At 56.9% G+C, this 20,122-nt stretch overlaps 2 protein-coding genes across 2 annotated transcripts in view; one reads left to right on the top strand and one right to left on the bottom strand.

Annotated features, from left to right (window-relative positions):
- Window positions 1-5,982, bottom strand: part of PTDSS2 (phosphatidylserine synthase 2) — a 28,059-nt gene extending 22,077 nt beyond the window's left edge. Inside the window, exons 1-2 of the mRNA XM_024748923.1 lie at window positions 5,832-5,982; window positions 5,506-5,749 (exon numbers count right to left, since the gene is read on the bottom strand). Of these exons, the coding sequence (XP_024604691.1) occupies window positions 5,506-5,749; window positions 5,832-5,982 (395 nt within the window). The remainder of the gene's footprint in view (window positions 1-5,505; window positions 5,750-5,831) is intronic.
- Window positions 5,983-17,285: 11,303 nt separating this feature from the next.
- The window catches only part of ANO9 (anoctamin 9), a 16,409-nt gene continuing 13,572 nt past the window's right edge, over window positions 17,286-20,122 (top strand). The window contains 5 exon segments of the mRNA XM_024748793.1: window positions 17,286-17,481; window positions 17,690-17,767; window positions 19,040-19,114; window positions 19,218-19,343; window positions 19,533-19,678. Coding sequence (XP_024604561.1) covers window positions 17,759-17,767; window positions 19,040-19,114; window positions 19,218-19,343; window positions 19,533-19,678 — 356 coding nt within the window. The 5' untranslated portion in view covers window positions 17,286-17,481; window positions 17,690-17,758.

The raw sequence follows: 20,122 nt of genomic DNA, 5'->3' as shown, positions 1-20,122 counted from the left end.
GCATCCCTACCCCGGTGGTGGGCACCATGTGTAAGGCGCTGGAGTGTGGATACGGACCCTCAAGTGGGTGTGTGTCACGGAAAGCAATCGTACCTTGATTCAAGTAATTTTCTAAAAAGCAAGAGTGGGGCTGCATGAGATTAGGCTGGCGCTAGAGACCTGGACCATAGCTAGAGCCCATCCCGACGTCCGGCAGACCAGTCCTCTTCTCCATCCTGATTATTCTTGCATATTTCCTCTCCCATCTTAACTGTGACATCAGTCTGACAGCTGCCACAAATAATTCTAGTAGGATTCTAATTGGTTGTTGTGGCCTCTCCCGCTGCGGAGCACAGGCTCCGGACGCGCAGGCTCAGCGGCCATGGCTCACGGGCCCAGTCTCTCCGCGGCACATGGGATCCTCCCAGACCGGGGCACGAACCCACGTCCCCTGCATTGGCAGGTGGACTCTCAACCACTGCGCCACCAGGGAAGCCCTGAACTGAATTTATAAATTAGCCCTGGAAGAACCGATGAGTCACAACTAGATGAGAGTTCCCCATCCACAAGACAATGAGTATCTCTCCATCTATTCAGGTGTTACGCCCTTCACTTAAATTTTATTTTCTTTGTGAAAACAAAAGCAGTCATGTTCAGATAAGTTAGCTCCAAGTAAAGAAAGCAGAGAGCACATTCTTTTGCCATATTTCACAATACTGGCATTTAAAACTATTAGAAGTGAAAAAAACTCCTATTTTAACTATTTTCATAAAATTCAATGTTAATATATTCACATTTGAGTCCTAGGCCATGAGGGAACTTCAGGAAAATCTCAGCCTTTCAGCTGAACTCTGTATAGTAAACATTTCAGTGCCCGAGCGATCTGTGGAATAATTACAGCACACAGACTACATTATAAGGTTCTACTTTAGACCTTCACTCCTAAGGTTCTCTGGATGTGGTGACCTAGAAACTGATCCTCTGCTGGACATTAGCCAACACCTACACACAGAGGGACTCAGCTGCCTCTCCTGGGTCTAGGACATGGCCCACCCTTCCCACCCCAGAGGGGACATCAGATTTTAGCAGGGAGAACAAGAGTCACTGAGAACCCACCAGGGACCGAGGGCATCTGGATTATGAGGGTGACAACGGTAAGTCATGGGCCTCTCCGTCACCTTGGCCCCTGAGGCTGGTCAGAGCTATAAACGGCAGTGTCGGGGTCACGCAGCTCGGTGGTGAGGGTCTGGGGTCTGAGCCTTGCTCGGGATGCCTCTAGCACACCTGTATCACCTCATAAACCCTCGCCGTGAGGTGATGAGACCCAGGGCCAGTGGGCCTAAGTGACACAGACACTAAGCGGCGCAGAGCAGCTACCAGGTGCCAACAAACCCCAATCCTGTCTCCCTGAGCTGTCGTTCCAACACAGCAAGACACACAGAGGGCTGGGTATGGAGTCAATGAAACGGGGTGGGGTGGGGTGCAGAATTAGGGAGGGCCTCACGCAGGACACCTGGGGACACAGGTCCAGGCCAGCAACGCGAGAGCAAAGGGCTGAGGGGCCACCATGGCTGGAGGAGGGGATCCTGCCCTGGGAGGCCCAGACTCACGTCGGTGGGGCAAGAGCCGCTGCAGAGCCCAGAGCAGACGGGGCTGCCTCGCGACCCTCCAGGGCAGGCAGGAGATGCTGGGAGTGGCTGGTCTGGATCTGCCCAGAAGGTACAGCTGACGTGCTGGACAGGACGTGGAGCCCAAGCCGGCCGAGCGTGACTGAGCAGAACCGCTCAGGGCCGGCGGGGTTCAGCTCCAGGCCTGTGTAGACGTGCCTGGCGGGCCGTGGGCGGAGCCACGGGACAGCACGCTTGGCAGGCAGGCCGGCAGGCAGGCCCAGTCCCCTGAGCTCCAGAATGCTCACTGCCTGCCCCAAGAGGCAGAGTCACGCCTACCCTGGTGAGCATTTCCAGAGGAAAAAAGCAAAAAACAGGAATAAAGTCAGAAATCAAGATGTGAGAATTGGTCCCAAAGGTCCCTGCTTTTCAGCCACCACAGCACAGACTCCTCACCAGGCTTCTTTTCAGCTCAAACACCAAGTCTGAGCTCAGATTTCTCCTCAGAAACCATGGAGGCCAGAGGAAGTGGGACAAAATTTGTAAAGCAGTGAAAGAAAAGAAATGTTAAACCAGGATCCCATGTCCAGCAAAAACATCCTTGAGAAACGAAGGTGAACTAAACATTCGTGGATGGAGGAAGAAGTAGAGAATCCGGTGCCGGCAGACCTGCTCTAAAAGAATCACTCACTCCAGGAAGGTCTCCAGACAGAAGGGAAGTGAGACTAGAAGGAAACCAGGTGGCCAGGAAGGAAGACGGAGCCGCTGAGATGGGAAGGCTGGGCAGATCAGGTACTGTCCTCACGAACACTGTGTGATGGGGACCACCAGAGCCCAAGGGGAGAGGCCAGACGGATTGAGATGGACTTGATGTGGCAAAGCGAGGATGCTGGGGCTGGAAAAGCTCTGCATGTTCACTGTGGCCACAGAGACGTGATAAAAACAACAGGTCGGTGGTGCAGGACAGCAGGGAAGATTCCATGTCCCTCTCGGATGCCAGAGCTGGGCAACGACCTCTTGATCCTAGCTCCCGGTGCCCAGGAAGACAAATGCACCGTTTGGTTGAGTGACTACCAGATGACGTGGGGATCCAGGCACAGGGAGAGATCGGCCGTAAATCCTGTGACTCCAGCCACTGGGCCAGGGTGAGGGCATGAAGACAGCAGGCTCCCTGCCACGGCGAGCGGAAAATACCCAGTTGTCAGCCCCTGTCTAGAGGTGACCATACTCATATGCCGAGCGGGCAGGGAGGCAGCCTGCCAAGCCAATCAGAGAAGGTACAAAGATGTGGCTGTGAGACTGAGTGCACAGCGGCGGCTCGGCCAGGTAACGTCAAGACCAGAAGGCCTGTCCCAGGCCTGCGAGAGGCACCTGGGGCCACCGACCCTCCTGGCCTGCTGACCAGCAGGACCAAAAAGGCACCAGCTGGCAAGTCATGCTGCCCTGATGTGGGCGAAGCTGGCAAACCCCAACACACACTGACTGAGGTACGTGGGGCGTCTAAGATCTGCCCCGCAAATCCTCACAGCTACTGTGAGACGTGTTGCTGACAGCAGAGCCCGCGCTCACCAAACGCTCAATGCTGTAAGATGTGAGCACGCAGTGAGCATTTCCAAAATGTCACAGCCATCCATCTTGTCCCTGACTCAAAGCGTGGTGACCCAACGGCGATTCATCTTGCCCCTTCCCCAAGGTCCAGTTTGGGGCAGCCCAGCCTTGGGCTCCACAACTGAATCCTAATTCCATACTCTGTGGCTGACAAGTAATGACAAAGAAACTCACAATCCTCATACATGGCCCCCAAGAAGCCCGAGCTCCTTTGGAAACGAAAACTGTAAAAACAAGGTTTTGAACATGCAAGAGTTCTTTCAAGTAATTTTGGAACATACAGTCGTTTCCACAAATACATACTTTTTAGTCTTTAGGTTAATTTTTTGGTAACATCCATTAATAAAATTCCCTAAAACTCAAAATAAAGAGTTTTTAAAATCCCAGCACAGCAAGTCAATGATGAGAGACTCAGAAAAAGGTAAGTGGCTGGGCCCTACAAGTAAAAATAAGTCATTCTCGCCAGGTGAGCATCTGGTTACCTGCCTTGAGGAAACGTGAAGCTTCTTCCCCTGCACAGGTGAGGGCAGAGGCCCGGGACGCAGCAACAACCACACACGCCAGCAGCCCACACACCTGCGGTGCAGAGGCTGCAGACACCCGCCCAGGAGGCCGGTACCCGGAACTGGCAGCCCCGCGGCACGCCCTCCTGGCTCCATCAGGCCTCCCCACAAGTGAGCGCAGCTACGGCAGGCCTTTCTGTGTCCCCATGGGCAGGGACCCGCGGGCCGCTGCTCTGTGCTTCTAAAGAAACCCGCACGTGCCCTCGTTACCCTCTGGCTTCTGTGAGCACCGCTCAGCACCCCCTTGGCCAACATGCGGAGCCTTCTGAGGCTCCAGTCTTGTGCCAGAACCTAAGTTTCTTGTTTAGTTCTCTGTTGTATCCCCTAGAACAGCAACTGGCACCCCCAAAATATGCACTGAATGAACGGGAAAGGAAAGCAAGCCTGGGCACCACTCCAGAACCTCAGTCTCCCTCTTGTGGTCACCAGCCGGGCTGTCGGAGGACGGCGCCCTCTGCCCTGAAGTCTGAAGGGGCCCTGTTCCCAGAGCAGGAGACGCCTGGTCCACTCACAGAATGTCTCTAGCTCTGGGGCCACACCCCTGCCGAGGAGGGCACCCCACCCCTCTCCCCCTCCCCCTGGCTCCAGGCCACTGGAGCACAGTATCTTCCCAGAGCAGGGCTGGGTGGCCACCCCCAGCAGCAGCTGCCCACACCCACAGGGAAGATCCCGACCTCGTTAGATGCAGGGATGCCTCCCCCACCACATCCGCTCCCCTGTCTCTCCCGAGTCAGATACAAGCAAGACACCAGTGGCCCCACGTGCACCTCCCCTGAGGTTTCCAGCTGTGTGGCACCTCGCCGACTGTCCAGTGGCTCCGTCAGGCTCTCCTCCTTTCCTGATCTCATTTTCTCTGCGGTCCCAGGCTCCCTCTCTGAGGAGCTGCTTCCACATGGCATCCTTGCTGCCTACACGTCTGTCTCTCCCATGAGCTCTCTTGGCACCAAAGCCACAAATGTCCCCAGGGCCTACCACGGGATACAACTTTAGGTGGCCGTGAACTGAACAGCATAGAACGGCCACAGCCCTCCTCTCAAGAAGCACACTTTCTAGCGTATGGGGTTTGTGCCTCTAAGAAGCAAGGAAAGAGAAGCTCAGACTGGCGAAGGGTAGCCCAAGGTCACTGAGCCATCAGGTGCACGAGCCACACCTGGGACCTGTTGGTCCAAGACTGCTTTCCTGGACCCTCAAACGCAGAAGTGCCCAACTCGGCCTAAAGCAACATCATGAACTCTTCCAACTCTGCTCCTGGCGGCCCCTCCCTCCCTGACCCCCGCGAAGGTAGACTAGAGGGCAGCCTGATCCCGAGGCTTGGCCGGGACCGAGCTGCACACGGGTCAAAGGGCTGGCCTGGCGAGGAGCCACTAAAGAGAGGAAGACCCTTCCTCTACACTCGTTCGCTCAGCTCCTGGCGCGGAGTAAGGTGTCGATATTACCGCCACGTGCCGGGGGAGGAGACGATCATTTCACACGGCATCAGCACCGTCAGCGAAAGGGATCACGACGGAGGGCAGAGGGGGACTGCGGACAGGGAGGGCAGGAAAAGCCTTTCTGAGGTGACTTCGGAGCCAAGTCCTCCCAGGATAGGGGGCAGGGAGCAGATGAGGGGCTGGACCACCGGGGAGGCCGGGTCGGGGCTGCAGCAGCAAGGGGCCGGTCCCGGGGTCCTGCGTGCACCCCCAACCCGCACGACGTGGCCACGCCCCTCGCGACCCCAGCCGGCACTGAAGCGAACCACCGTCCCTCACCAGAAGAAGGTGTTGGTGCCGTCGTCGTAGACCTCTGACTCGGTGCTGCGGCGGCCAGCGGCCGGCGCGCTCGCTCGGCCCGCGGCCGCGCCGTCCAGCGGCTCCTCCAGCGAGGCCTTGCCCACGGGCACAGGGGACCCCTGCCGCGGCCCCTCCGCCACCTTGCACTCGCCCCTCCGCCTGGCACTCGGGCCCAGCCGCCCCCTCCCGCACCTTGATCCCACGTCCTGAGTCGCAGCGAGACCTCTGAATGAAGGGTACTGGTTCACCCCTCCGCATGACGCCCCGACCCCAGCAGCTCTGCCCCGCGCCTTGACCCCACGCACCAGAGTCACCGCGAGACCGCGCGAAGAGCGCCGGGAAGGGGTCGCGGCGCTCGCTCCGCAGGGTCTCCGGAGAGCAGAGGCGGGGGGCGGCAAGAAAAGGGCGGGCGGTGCATTGTGGGACCTGTAGTCCGAGCGCCTGGGCGCGAGGCATGCTGGGATTCGTAGTCCCCAATGTCGTGCGTTAGAGGCACTGCTTGCTGGGAGGGATGCCGCCTGGTTGCTAGGTAACCAGCGCGGCAAAGTTGCGGGAAGAGCGAGGTCTCCCCATACTGCTGGGGCGCCCGGGCTGCCCCAGACCCTCCTCCCCCGCGGTCTTCCCCGAGCTCCGCCCAGACCCTCCTCCCCAGGCAGCCTGCCCCGCCGGCGCGCCACCAGCACTCCCCCCTTCTCAACACCCTGGGCCCAGGCGTGTTCTCCCCATTCTCCATTGGGAGCTCCAGACTCCAGCCTGTAGAGTCCTCTTCATGGCCGGAGAGTAGTTCTTAAGAAAGTAGTAGACATGCTGATCTTGGTTGACTCAAATTATTAATGTAGACAGAGCCCCCTGCAAAAACATTTAGCTCTGACCCATTTGAAAAAGTCCGGCAGGACTTGCCTGGTGGCACAGTGGTCAAGAATCCGCCTGCCAATGCAGGGGACACGGGTTCAAGCCCTGGTCTGGGAAGATCCCACATGCCGCAGAGCAACTAAGCCCATGGGCCACAACTACTGAGGCTGCGCTCTAAACTACTGAAGCCCGCACGCCTAGAGCATGTGCTCCGCAACGAGAAGCCACCACAAGGAGAATCCTGCTCACCGCAATGAAGAGTAGCCACCACTTGCCGCTCCTAGAGAAAGCCTGCGCGCAGCAACGAAGACCCAACGCAGCCAAAAATAAAAAATAAATAAGTTAAAAAAAAAAAAGTCCGGCAGCTGCTCAAAGGGTGAAACAGAGAATTAGTTACCATGTGACCCAGCAATTCGTATATACTCAAGAAATGAAAACATATGTCCATGCAGAACTGTACGTGGATATTGTCACCTTTAATAATAAAATAGCCAGTTATTTCACCAGCAAAGGCAGGCTTATTCAGGAATAGCAGAGGAATCGCAGCTCAGTAGCTCTGAACCACGGTGGACCACTGGCAAATCCAGAGAACAAGGAGGGGGAACGCGCTATTATAGGGAAAAAAGGGAGCTGGGAGGGGCTGTGATATCCAGAGCCCATTGGAGGAGCTGGGGGTCCAAAGTAAGGAGGCTTCCCATGGGCTGGGCCACTACAGTCTCTGATTGGCTGGGCTGCCGTGGGCGGAGAGAAGTTTCCTTCCTCCGGCTGGGTGGTCCGTAGAGATGCCTTCCTTTCGGAGGTGTAGTGGGGGGGTTCTTTTTCTGTTTGCATTACCAATGAAAATAAATATACCATTCGTTTTAATTTTAGAACTGCAGTCCTCCAATTTAATCTTAAGGAAAACGAGTTTGGGGAGATCAAAAGTTTCCCATAATGGCCATTGTAATTCTGGATTACTTTGGCCCACTTAGTTAAAAAATAGTCATGTAGGGCGGTCCCTAGATTTTAAACATGAAACCAGCTGGAGTCCCCAAAGGAGAGCTGCCCTCAGAGCATTTAGATGGCCAGGATCCCATTTCCCTAAGTCCTCCTGAAAACCCAAGAAAGTTGCTAGAGTCCTAACCCAGATTCCGAAGGGAATAAAACAAAACTCTTAGATCCCAATTAGCTCAGTCCCCAAAAGAGAACCTTGCTACCATGCACTCCAGAAAACAGCTGAGTACTCACCAAGGATGAAACCACACCGCTGAAAGGACAAAGCCTCTGTCCTGAATAAAGTTGGAGAGCTCAAAACGCAAAAAGAGCAGGGCTCAGAATCCGAGAGGAGACTCACCAAACCAAAAGCTGGTGGCGACTCACAGAAGCAGTAAGCACAAAGGGCTTGGTGCGATGCCTCAGTCAATTTCATCCCTTGGGGTTTGCCTCCAGACCCCACTACTGACACCACATGTGTCCACTTCAATAATATAAATACCTAGTTATCTTACTAGCAAAAGTGAGTTTACTCAGGAATAGCAGAGAAATTGCAATTTGAGATACGTGAACCATGGTGGACCACAGGCAAATCCAGAGAACAAGGAGAGGGAACTTGCTTTTATAGGGAAAAGGGGGATTGGAAGGGGCTTTGATAGAGTCCACTGGAGGAGCTGGGGGTCCAAAGTAAGGAGGCTTCCCATAGGTTGGGCCACTGCAGTCTCTGATTGGCTGCAATCAGAGTGAAGCAGAGAGAAGTTTTCTTCTTTCTGCTAGGTAGTTAATAGAGATGCCTTCCTGTCAGAGGTGTAGGGGGACATTTCTTACTGTTTGGGGGTCATTGACGATGCATCGAGGGCATGAGAGCTTCCCCTACAGGCCTGTCCCCACTCCAGCTTTAGCTGGTTTCTTTAATTAGTTCCACAATGTTCATAGCAGCATAATTCATAATAACCAAAGGGGAAGCAACTTAATGTCCACCAACTGAGGAATGCAAGCAAAAAAATGTGGTATATCCATACAATGGAAAATTATTCAACTGTTAAAAAGGAATGAAGTTTTGACACATGCTACAACATGGGTTGTACATTACGCTTGAAAACTTTGTGCTAAGTGAAAGAAGTCAGCCACAAAAGACTATATACTGGGCTTCCCTGGTGGTGCAGGGGCTAAGAATCTGCCTGCCAATGCAGGAGACACAGGTTCGAGCCCTGCTCCGGGAAGATCCCACATGCCGTGGAGCAACAAAGCCCGTGTACCACAACTACTGAGCCTGTGCTCTACAGCCTGTGCTCTGCAACAAGAGAAGCCACCGCAATGAGAAGCCCACGCACTGCAATGAAGAGTAAGTAGCCCCCCGCTCGCCACAACCAGAGAAAGCCCGCACGCAGCAACAAAGACCCAACGCAACCAAAAATAAACAAACAAATAAATAAATTAAAAAAAAGAAGACTATATACTGTATGGTCCACTTATATGAGATGTCAATAGGCCAGAATAGGCAAATCATGGACACAGAATAGTGGTCACCACAGGCTGGGAAGGGAATGTGGAGTGACTGCTCAAGGGTACTGGGCTCCTTTTCAGGGACATGAAAATATTCTAAAATTGACTGTGGTGATGGTTGCATGTATCTATAAGTATACTAGAAACTACTGAACTGTTCACTCTAAATGCAGAGAGTTCCCAACAGCTTCACAAATGGTACCTGTTGTGATCTTTACACCCCCAGGTTCTATTTTTATCTCTGGCTTAAAGAGGAGAAACTGAGGCACAGAAAGGTTGGTAACCCACTGGCCCAGCCTGTTCTTCCCCTGGTGCCTCTCCCCTGAAGCCCTGCACTCTGCAGAGACCCCTGCACCTGCAGCTTTGCTCCTGGGGCCTGACGTCTGGGTCTCACCTCCGCCTAGTCCCTGACCTAACCATGATGCTTCACCCTGGACACCTTGCAGCCCCCTCACCCCTCCCACTGCGAGACTTGGAGACAGGCCAGAGGGAGAGGGGCAGGGCATCTGCAAGGCCCACCACACTTTGTGGCCCAGGTGGCCAGGTGGCAGGTGTGAAAATTAACAAAGGGAAACCTCATTTAAAATGGAGTCGGGGGACTTCCCTGGTGGCGCAGTGGTTAAGAGTCCACCTGCCGGTGCAGGGGACACGGGTTCGTGCCCTGGTCCGGGAAGATCCCACATGCCGCGGAGCGGCTGGGCCCGTGAGCCATGGCCGCTGAGCCTGCGCGTCCAGAGCCTGTGCTCCGCAACGGGAGAGGCCACAACAGTGAGAGGCCCGCGTACGGCAGAAAAAAAAAAAAGGAGTCGGGAAACCCTGAAGGGGGAGCTCTCACACACACGTACCTTACTTTACATTCCTGGGCAGGAAGAAGCTTGCTTTACTACCCAGCAGAGGAAGGAAGTTTCTCTCCTTGCCCAGCAATAGCCAGCCAGAGAGAAGCTACCACCACTCAGAGCACGAGAACCCATCACCACCCTGAGCTTTTCTCCATGGACTTCTGGTTCAAAGCAGCCCCTCCCAATAAAGTAACAGCTCCTCTCCTTTGTTCTCCAGTCTTGCCTGTGGTTGGCCATAGTCTGTGTTTCCTGAACAGCAGTTCCTCTGCCATTCCCAAATAAACTCATTTTGCTAGTGAAATAACTGGTTATTTCGTTTTAAGGTTGACACAGGTGTGAGGAGTTAGCAGAACAGCTTTGAGGACATGGCCCGCTGCGGTTCTGAGAACCTGTGGGGCTGCCCCTGGGACCCCATGTGGGGAGGGTGCAGAGGCCAGTGACCTTCCTCAGCCAGGGCGGTGACTGTGGGAAGCCCCAGCGCACTGGAGCAATTCAGGGTCTTTGACGGCGGCCGATTCTGGCCTTGCTCAGGGATTGCTGGTGTCCTGAGGCCACACCTCAAAGAACCAGGTCAAAGGTTACATGGGAGTGGCCTGGTCTCAGATTCCAAGGTTTCCTTAGGCCTGCAGGACACATTTATGGTGGTAAATGGTGAAAATATTGGCAGAAATGCTTTCCAAAAACATTCTTGCAAGGAAGGCAGAGAAAAAGTTGCGAATTTGTAAAAGAACCATGGCTATCCTTTTCCACTGGAGTGGAAAACCTGCAAAGGTGAAGGGTTCCATAGAACTCTGCCCGCCACTCGCACACCTGCCGCCTGGGAGTTTTCTCAGGGTTGATGGAAGGATTTGGGACAACAGGGCTGTAAACTCAGCCAAGAACGGCTCTCTGCTCCCTGAGAAAGAAAACAGGGCACTTTCCTGGTGGCGCAGTGGTTAAGACTCCACGCTCCCAATGCAGGGGGCCCGGGTTGGATCCCTGGTCAGGGAACTAGATCCCACATGCATGCCGCAACTAAGGAGCCCGTGAGCCTCAACTAAGGAGCATGCCTGCCGCGACTAAGACCTGGTGCAACCAAATAAAAATAAATGAATAAATGAATAAATAAATGGCATTCACTATTTAAAAACAAGAAAGAAAACAGGAAGTGCTGAAATTTAAGGCCCAGAGGCATTGGTGGGGAGCAGCAGGGAGACAGAAGTGTTCCTGGGGTGAGGACATCAGGGGCCTGGGTCCCCACCCCAATGCCATCCTGGTGTGACGGGCACGGGCCAGCTTCCCGCAGACCGGAGGAGCAGAGGCCCAACCTGGGGGAGGGGTCTCTCCTGCAGGGGCCTGAGGCCAGCGAGGTCTATGGCCCAAGAGAGGCTCCGTCAGCCAAAGAAGCCAGAGGGGGGTGGGGTGCCTGGGACCAGCCTGGAGAGGACTCGGGAGACCCCAACCTCAGCCGCCCTGCCTGTGCCGCCTCCGAGGAGCAGCCTCAGAAAGACCCCAGAGGGTCTTCGGCCACATCCAGGCCACTGGGGTTGGGAGGACAGATTCCCCCGGTGAGGATGAGCCTGGGGCACTCTTGGTAGACTTGTCATTCTGACATCTTCCTGGGGGAGGCGCCCTAGAGACGGCGGGAATGGGGGGCCTGCGTCCTGCTGCACTTTGGCAGCAGGATTCACAGGGGAGGAGCCGGAGGCCCATGTGCACCTCGACTGGAGTTCTCCGCCCAAAACAGGGCAGGGTCAGCCTGCGGACAGCCGGGGTGGCCAGGCCACACTGCCTGAAGGGGTGCAGCTTCTTCACGAGATGTACTCAAAACCAAGGCAGAGAGTGAGGCTGAGCCTGAACAAAGTTCCTGATAATAGACTTTAATATGACAACAAAGTGCATTTAATAATGCAGAGTTTATAAAAGTGCTGTGTGTCAAAGAAAGCAAACTGTAGGAAGAAAAGCGCAATTCCACCATCCGCACGCAAATATGAATATCAAATACAAAAACTACTCTCCCGGTATTTTAATGCATTTTAACTTAGTTGAGATAAAGAAATGTATATATGTCTACAATCTATGTTTTCTTCACTTAACAGTATAACATAAGCATTTTCCTGTGCTGTCATAAACTCTGAAAGCATCATTTTTAACGGCTACTTAACCAGCATATGACTATACCGTGTTGGCTCAGACATTTCCCTATTATTGATAATCCAGGTGGTTTATAGTTTTTGCCTCAAAGCACATAGTAATACATATTTTCAATATTTTGGAGTTTTTCTTAGGATAGTTTAGAAAAAGTTAATTAATGGACCAAAGTATGAACAATTTTTAAGGCTTTAGATTCTTATTGCTGGACTGCTTTCCGAAAGGGCCGCACCCATTTCCTCTCCAGATAGGACTAGATGAGACCTGCCCTTTCCATCCTTCACTGAGAGTAGGGGAGTTTCCACTGTGGGGCGAGGCCAGGGCTCCTCTTCCCGCGCCGCTCCGCCCCCGGGCTGGAGATGCTACGCTGCCTTCGCCCAAGGGGCCAAGGTGCAAGAGGCTCTTGGGCAGCGAGGCTGCTGGATATAATTTAGGTTCCCTCAGACCCTTGGAAGGTGGGAAAGAGAAGAAGCAGTGTTTCTGTGGCATTAAAATTGGGAATGCCAAATAAAGACATTGAAAAAGGGAGCAGCTGTGTAGACACTTGGAGAGAACTAGTGGACTCTTTTCACAGAATGAAAGTGTAAATGCAGACTGTCCTGAGCAGGTTGAGCTGGAGACTGGGGGGAGATGGAGAGTCCAGGAGATGGCTGGTAATGGGGATCTTGAGTTTGGATTACTGATGCTCAAAATCTCTTGCTGACTCTGTTTCCTGAGCTCTAACACAGCGTTTGAGGCCCTCTCACCTGTGGCAGAGGCTGCTGGGTGCCCCCAGGGTCCATCTACCTTCTCCCTTAGGAAAAATGATCATACTTCCCGTGCTTCCTTGCAGTAAGGTGTGGCCAGGTGACTGGCCAGGTGACTAACCACATGCAGGATGGAATACCCCTCCTTCATCCTTTGCTCTTCCTGCTGTCTGGAATGTGGATGTGACGCCTGGAGCTTGAGCAGCCACTTTGAACTATGCGATGGGTACACGCGCTTTCGGTGACAGAGCAACAAGTTAATAACCAGGCGTCTGGTAGGACCGCCTCCAGATGTCATTTATGGGAGAGAGAAGTAAACAGGCTTGTTTAAGCTGCTACTGTTTGGGGTTTCCATCACACCAACCTCAATGCATTTTTGTCCAGATTTGCTCCATCAGAGTTGCACAGGTTCTGTGCTGCCAGTTCACTCTCTTGTCTTTGCCACTTCGTAGTTCAGTCCCCGCTGCTGTCACAGCCTGCCATGGGGTCCCGCAAACAGAAATGTGGGTGGGGCCGTGTTACCCCTGGGGTAACCTAGAGCAAACATGTCAACCATGGGTCTACACTGCAGGTTTGCCTGGGCTGCACAATGCTGTATCGTGACATCGTGGGTGCCCCCTGTGACACTATGGGTGCCCCCTGCTCTCCTCCAGCTGCCCCCATACTGCTCAGTGTCTCCACCTGCCTTCTCTCCTGGCTCCTGCCCTGTGTCCTCAGCTTCCCAGCAGCTGTCAGAGCCTGGATACCCCACCTCCCTATCCTGCAGGGCAGTCCCTCTCAGGTGGCCCAGAGCCTCCTCCAGCTGCTGCCCGCTGGACCACAGGATGTGGTAGAACTGCCTTCTCAGTCCTTCATTCCTCACCCAGCCCAGCCAGCCACCTGTCCTCAGGACCCCAAGGGCTCCTCCTCCCCCAGCTGGCGTCCACAGAGCAGGGGCTCAGGGAGCTGATTGTTTCTTGCTGGGGTTTGTCTCATCTTCAGTCCTCTGGGCCCCAGTTTCTACTCTAAGGGAATCAACACTAGACTTGAAAGGGTCAGAGGTTGGGTGCTCTGGAAGGGCCTGGGGAAGGTGCGTCCTGGGGTCAGGGAGAGTGAAGGCGAGCAGGGAGCTGCGGTCATCGGCGAGGGCTCCCCTCCGCCTACCGGATGCCAGTCTAACCCCGTAGCGGAGGGGACACTCCCCTCTGCAGGTGAGGCCTCGGGCCTCGGGGCGGGGGCGGGCGCGACGGCGGCGTCCCCAGGAAGGTGCCCCAGGTCCGGGGGACTGGGGGGAGGGTGTGCCTTCTGGCCCGCGGGCCACTAGCTCCTCCCCGACGGCGCCGGGCGGCACAGGGGCCTGAGGAGGGAGGGGAGAGTCGCGCACGGAAGTCGGGAAGGAGCGCCGGGCGGCTTCGCAGCCACACTCGGGTTCCCACCGGCGCTGGGACCGCCGGTCCCTCCGAGCCCTCCGAGCGCGGCGCCCAGCACCGCCACCAGCGTGCGGGTGAGTCCGCTCCGAGCCACGCCCACCCGGACGGGGTCCGAGCCGAGGCCCCTCCGGCCGGCCCTGCCCCCTCACCTGGAGGGTGCCTGGGGCGGCCGCGGGTGGGGTTCTGCCCAGCCCCCGCCGCGGGGAGGCTGGCCGGGCTGGGATTGGGGCGGGACAGAGGACGGCGGCCCTTCGAGAGTGAAGGGCTTACGCGGGGAGGGCAAGTCCACCCCCTGGGCCCCGAGCCGGGGTTCTTGGGTCCCTCCGGCCCGGCTCTCACACTCACACAGAGTGTGCGGGAAGGCATATCCACCCCTGGGCCCTGAGCCAGGAGGAAGACCCCAGACCTGCCGCTCTGCCCTGAGGGGAGGGGCTGTGGTCTCTAGGGTGGGCTGACCTGGGGATGGGGAGTCCCAGGGTGGCCAGCTGGGCCCTTGGCTCCCTGGGGGTTCTGCCTAGGCAGGGGTGGGAGCCCGTCGAGGGCTACTGGATTCTGATTCTGGGGGCAGAGCAGGAGGCCGTGGGGGCCCTGGGGAGGTAGGCGGGAACATCCTGGAAAGACTTCCTTCCTTCCCTCCCCAGGGATGAGGTCGGTCTCCGGGGCGGGGCCAGCCCTTGGGCAGCTGGCGGGGACCCGTGCTGAAGTGGAGAAGGAAAGCGGCCTCCCACTCAGCCCCCTCAGGGCGCTCCCAGGTGTGGGCCCAAGCAGGCGGCCTCTCACTCTGCCCCTGCCCTTCCAGAGCCAGCTCTGGAGCCCCGGCTGCTAAGGCTGGCATGTGGGCATACGCTGGCCTGACCCCGAGCTCCCCTGGCTGCCCCTTCCTCCCATGCCAGCCCTGTGCTGGAGTGGAAGGGAGGCGGGGCTGGCAAGGGTGGCTGGGGAGGATGCCCCTGGTTTGACTGAGGCAAGAGAATCAACCCTTGGAGAAAGACTGATGCACACAGCAGAGAACTCTGTGGCCCCAGCTGGACCTGAGCACACCCTTCCCCTGCTCCAGTCCCTTCCACGGCTCCCTGCTGCCCCCAGCTGAAGTCCAGGCTCCACAGCTGCTGAGAGGCCCTCTGATCTGGCTTCTGCTAACCCCCAGTCTCACCTCCCGGCAGCTCCCTTCTTGCCCTTTATGCTTCTGCAGAGCTGAAGTGCTGAGTACTGAGTCCCTGGGAGGTAGCACCGAGCCCCTGGACACCAGTTGCCCGCTGCCCCTCAGGGCCTGTCCACACCACAAGGGCAAGCTCCCCTGCCAAGTAGGCACCTGCTCTCCGGGCCGTGTCCACTTACACTACGCACTCCCCGTGAGGGCTGCACACAGAGCAAGCTGTGTCTGGGGGTGGATGACCGGACACATGAGACAGAGGGATGGCAGAAGGGAGTGGGTAGGCAAATGACAGGACTCGGAAGATGAGTCAGAGGAGGAAGCAGGGGCTTCCCCGGTGGTCCAGTGGCTATAGGACTCCTCGCTTCCACTGCAGGGGGTGCAGGTTCGATCCCTGGTTGGGGAACTAAGATCCCACATGCGAGGGGGTACGGCCAGGGGAAGGGGGCTGGGAAGGGAAGATGAGGAAGCAGAGCCAGCAGGTGGGGCATCCACTGGGGGGGTGGGGTCAGAGGCCGGACGAGCCAGGGCGGGCCTCTCCCTGTTCACGCTGGGCAGTGGGGCAGGAGGGTGCGGAGTGCCGGCAGGGCTGTGGTGTGACCCTTGGTGTGAGACGGGCCGTGGAGAGTGACGGAGGCCCACGTGTGCCACATGCAGCTGGGGTGATGTCACACGGGTGCTCCCCGTAGCCCGCAGGGCCAGGACTGCTGGGAGCTGGGTGGCAGTCGCATTCGCCCCTCCGGTGACCTGGAGGCTGGCCTGGGAAGGGACAGACAGGGGCAGGACTCGCCCGGCTCTGGCTCCCAAGGCTGGGAAGGTCTCCCGGGAGCTGCAGCATCGTAAGAAGTTTCCTCTTGCAGAGCCAGCGGGTGAGGCCGTTGGGACTCCAGTCTGTACCAAGCCCTGGGTGCATGGCCTGCAGGGGTGGGGGCTGGAAGGCCGAAGGGAGGACAACAGAGAGCCGGGTGCCCAGAGCCTGCCCCCCGTCCAAGTGCAGGGACTTGCTGGGGGTCTGCACATGGCAGCGCTGGGATCCCCGAGGCCAAGAGTGCCAGGGTAGCCCCTGTAGGAACCCTGCAGGAGCCCTGGGGATTGGGAGCCTGATGGGCACACATGGCTTCCTGGGGGTGGGGTCTGATAGACAGGGACGCAGGGGCCCCAGACACATCGCTTCGGGTGCACCAAGCAGTCTGGTTGGCTGGAGGTGGGGGTGACTTCAGGTGGACCTGGTTCCCATCTGTGAAGGCCTCTTTCCCTGGAGGACAGGTGGACAGATGGACAGCCTGATGCTGGAGGCTGTGTCTGTGACCACGGCCCAGAGAGGGGCCTTGCATGTGGCAGGTGGCCTGGGGATGGGGCTGGGGAGCCCAGAGTGTACAGGAAGCTGATGCTCAGGACCTGGTCCCTTTGCGGCTGTGGGGTGTGGGGTGGCTAGACCAGGGCTGGGCAGGGGGCACTCAGACCTGGCCGCTCCTGTGACTGCTCGCCCATTGCCCAGGGGTGACCAGGGCAACCCTGAGGGGTGCATGTACCTTTGCCCTCGGTGGGGGGTGTCTCCCCGTCCAGTGGCCCGAATCAATCGTGGGGGTCAGTGCCCGTAGGACACCTCTGGTCCAGATCACACACCATCCTCCAGGGAAGGTTGAGTTCCCCTTTTCCAAGAGGCTCTGGGTAATGTCCCAAAGCTGTGTGATGTCTCTGGGGCGGGAGGGGTGTCTGGGACCCCAGAGCTGCACCAAGTCCAGCAGCTCATTTCTGGGGCCGCCTGAGGGCCGGCCTCCCGCTGTCGTCTTGGCAGGTCCCTCACAGGCAGTCTTCCCCAGGCTCCCTCCTGCTGCCTCCTGCCAGGGTGGCTTCCCTGTGCCGTCCCTCCCCGCCCTGGGGTCCCGTCTTCCTGTTCTTCAGCCTCAGGCCGCTGCTCACGTGAGGGAGTCTCTCCTTTCAGCCTCTGTGGGACTGTCCACCAGGGACCCTCAAAGGGTCCTCCTGCAGGAGGTCCCGGGCCTGGGGAGAGGTGGGCGAGCCCTCATCTTGGATCTGAAGCCAAGCACGTGAGGATCCGTTTCACTTACGAGTTTGTCCAACATGACACTTAGCCCCTAAGGCGGGCAAGTCAGAGCCTGCTGTTTGCTCACTGGGAGTTGCGCTGGTCAAAGCGAAGAGCCCGACACGGCCGCCTTGACTCACGTCACCGGCTTTTCCACGCGTGTCCTCTCCTGTTCCCGGCTCGTGCGGGACCCCCCACGGCATCATCGCCACGTCTCCACGGCCCCTCCTGTCTGTGATGGTCCCTCCGTCCCGCCTTGTCCTTGGCCGCCTGACTCTGGGGTCCGCTCACTCGGGCTCAGGTGAAAGTGCCTCTGACGTCTTCTGCTGAGATGGGACTAGGGGCTTTAGGGTGGGGATCACGTACTATCACATCACATGCTGTCAGGAGGTCCCCGACATCTCAATTACATCACCGTGACCTTGACCTTCATCACCTGGGTGGGGGGCATCTGCCAGGTTTCTCCTTTGTAGGGTGACTCTTTTCCCCTTTCACGCTTCCTTCATTAGTCACCGAGTCCAGCCCACCCTCGAGAGGGAGGAGTCTGCACCATCCTCCGGAGGCAGGAGCGTAGAAGGATGTGTGAGGTTTGTTGATGCTGCCGCAACATTTAACAAAGAATCGGGGAGACTCAGGGGCTCGGCACCATCTGCTTCCCCCTTAAGGTTCTGCCCGCTGGTTTTAGTGTCCGTCCGTCTGTCCAGGACGTGCCTGCAGCAGTCGCTCCTGCACAGTTCTCACTGGACTTACTTCTAGGAAACTCAGTACCGTGTCACACTGGTCCCCAACGCCCTGTGTGCAGTGGCGGCCCTCATGTTCCTGTTGTGTGTGGTCATAGCACAGTGTTTTCACCCATCTGCCTACCGACGGGAATTTGGGTTATTTCCACAATTCTGACATGAAATGTGCTGCTGTGAGCACTCTCGTCTGTCTCCAAAGGTGGCTGGCCCGGGGCGTAGTGTCTGGGACGGTCAACTTAGTTTCCCAAGTTCCAGCACCAATGTGTGAGCCACAGCAATGCACGGGGGTTCTGCTGAGTCACCGGGCTTTTTTTTTTTTTGACGTATAGTTGATTTACAACATTATAGTAGTTTCAGGTGATTTACAATATTATATTACATTCAATATTGTTATAGATCACCCGGGCTTTTTTTTTTTTTAATATTTATTTATTTATTATTTATTTTGGCTGCTCTGGGTCTTAGCTGCAGCAGATGGGATCTTCATCGTGGCATGTGGGATTTAGTTGTGGCATGCATGTGGGATCTAGTTCCCGGAGCAGGGATCGGACATGGGCCCCCTGCACTGGGAGCGCGGAGGCTTAGCCACTGGACCACCAGGGAAGTCCCACCCAGGCTTTTTTTTTTGGGGGGGGGCGCACCAAGCAGCATTGGGGATCTCAGTTCCCCTACCAGGGATTGAACCTGGGCCACGGCTGTGAAAGCACTGCATCCTAAACACTAGACAGCCAGGGAACTCCCACACCTGTGTTTTTAGAGCTGTCTGGCCGTAAAATATTGGCTACCAAATGGTGGAAGGTGGTGCCTCCTTGGTCACCTGGCCTGCGTTTGCCAGATGGTTCCCTGGCTCCATGGTTTCAGCTTCTGAGTGCCCCTCTTTTGTGAAGTGTGCATTTGCATCTCTGGCCCACTTTAAACTGGGCTGTCTGCCTTTTCTTATGAATTCTGGGAGCTCTTTGTATAGATTTCCAAACCAACCTCTGCTGGCCACTTGTGCTGTAGCCTCATTGCATGCACTTAGCCCCACCTGGAACTACCCCTTTGCTACCAGAGCACCCAGCCCAGGAGGTGCTTGTCTGCTGCAATGAGCCCCATCCTCCGTCTGCTCTTCACCCCCAGGGAGAAGAGAGCCTCCGGATCCTGGTGGGGACCGAAGGGGACAGCCCCCTGCAGATGGACATCAATACCACTGAGGTGAGTCTCTGCTTGAGTCTCTCCTGGGCTTGGTCCCACCTACTGCCCCATGGCCCGCACCTGGCCCGCCCTGGTCCCCAGTCCCCACACCTCCTTCTTCTAGACTGAGGCCTCCGAGCCATGGGACTATGTCCTTGTGGCTGATCACTGCACCCAGAGAAACCCCAGGCAGGTCCAGCAGCAGCAGCAGTTCCTGGAAGAGCTCGAGAGGAAGGGCTTCTGCTACAGGGTGGGCGGGCTGAGGGCCTCGCCTGGGCGCAGGGGTCACGGGGGACTGGGCGGATCCCGGGGAGGTGTCTGGGGAGGTGGGCTGAGGACTCGTGCAGGAGAAGGATAGGAGGGGATAGGCCATTGGCTTTGGATGAAGGGGAGGGTCTCAATGTGGAGTAGAGGGTCCCATGCTGCCCCCCACCCTCAGGCGAGGGAGGACCAGGCGAAGGTGTTCTTTGGGATCCGAGCTGACAACCGGGTCTTTGACCGGTACCGCAGACTTCTCATGGAGCCCGAGGCTACCGCCCCCAGAGGGGAGCTGGCCAGGCCAACTTCCATCCCAGCCACCACCAGGTAAGAGGCTGGCCCAGAGTGGGGCCCGGAGGACCCCTGCCCGCCCACATGCCGGTCCAGACAGGCAGCAAGGCTCCCAGGAGTGGTCCCAGGGTGGAGGGCCCAGGGGGCAAGGGTCTGTGAGTCAGTTTCCATGTCTGTAATACGGGAAAATGACAGTTCTCCCCTCTTGAAGTGTTTGAAGGTTACATGTGACTATGTCCCCCAGATGCAGAATAGAAACCAGCCTTAAAGGGTGGGCAGAATTTGGAGAGGCTGAGAGGATCCTCCCAGCTGTCTCTCCTAGGCTCTGAGGTCATCTCCCTGGATTCACGTCCTGACTTCTTTCCTCCAGACCAAATGCCCCTCCCTGGACATCTATCCCCTGCTTCCCAGGCACCCAACACCTCCTCTCTCTCCAAGCACCTGCTTCTCCCCACCCCGATCCTCTAGGCCCCCAAGCCA

Source organism: Neophocaena asiaeorientalis, unplaced genomic scaffold, assembly GCF_003031525.2.
Source record: "Neophocaena asiaeorientalis asiaeorientalis breed wild unplaced genomic scaffold, Neophocaena_asiaeorientalis_V1.1 scaffold43, whole genome shotgun sequence".
Classification (NCBI taxonomy): domain Eukaryota; kingdom Metazoa; phylum Chordata; class Mammalia; order Artiodactyla; family Phocoenidae; genus Neophocaena; species Neophocaena asiaeorientalis.
The sequence above is the reverse complement of the archived record's forward strand: the minus strand, read 5'-3'. Positions and strand labels throughout refer to the sequence as shown.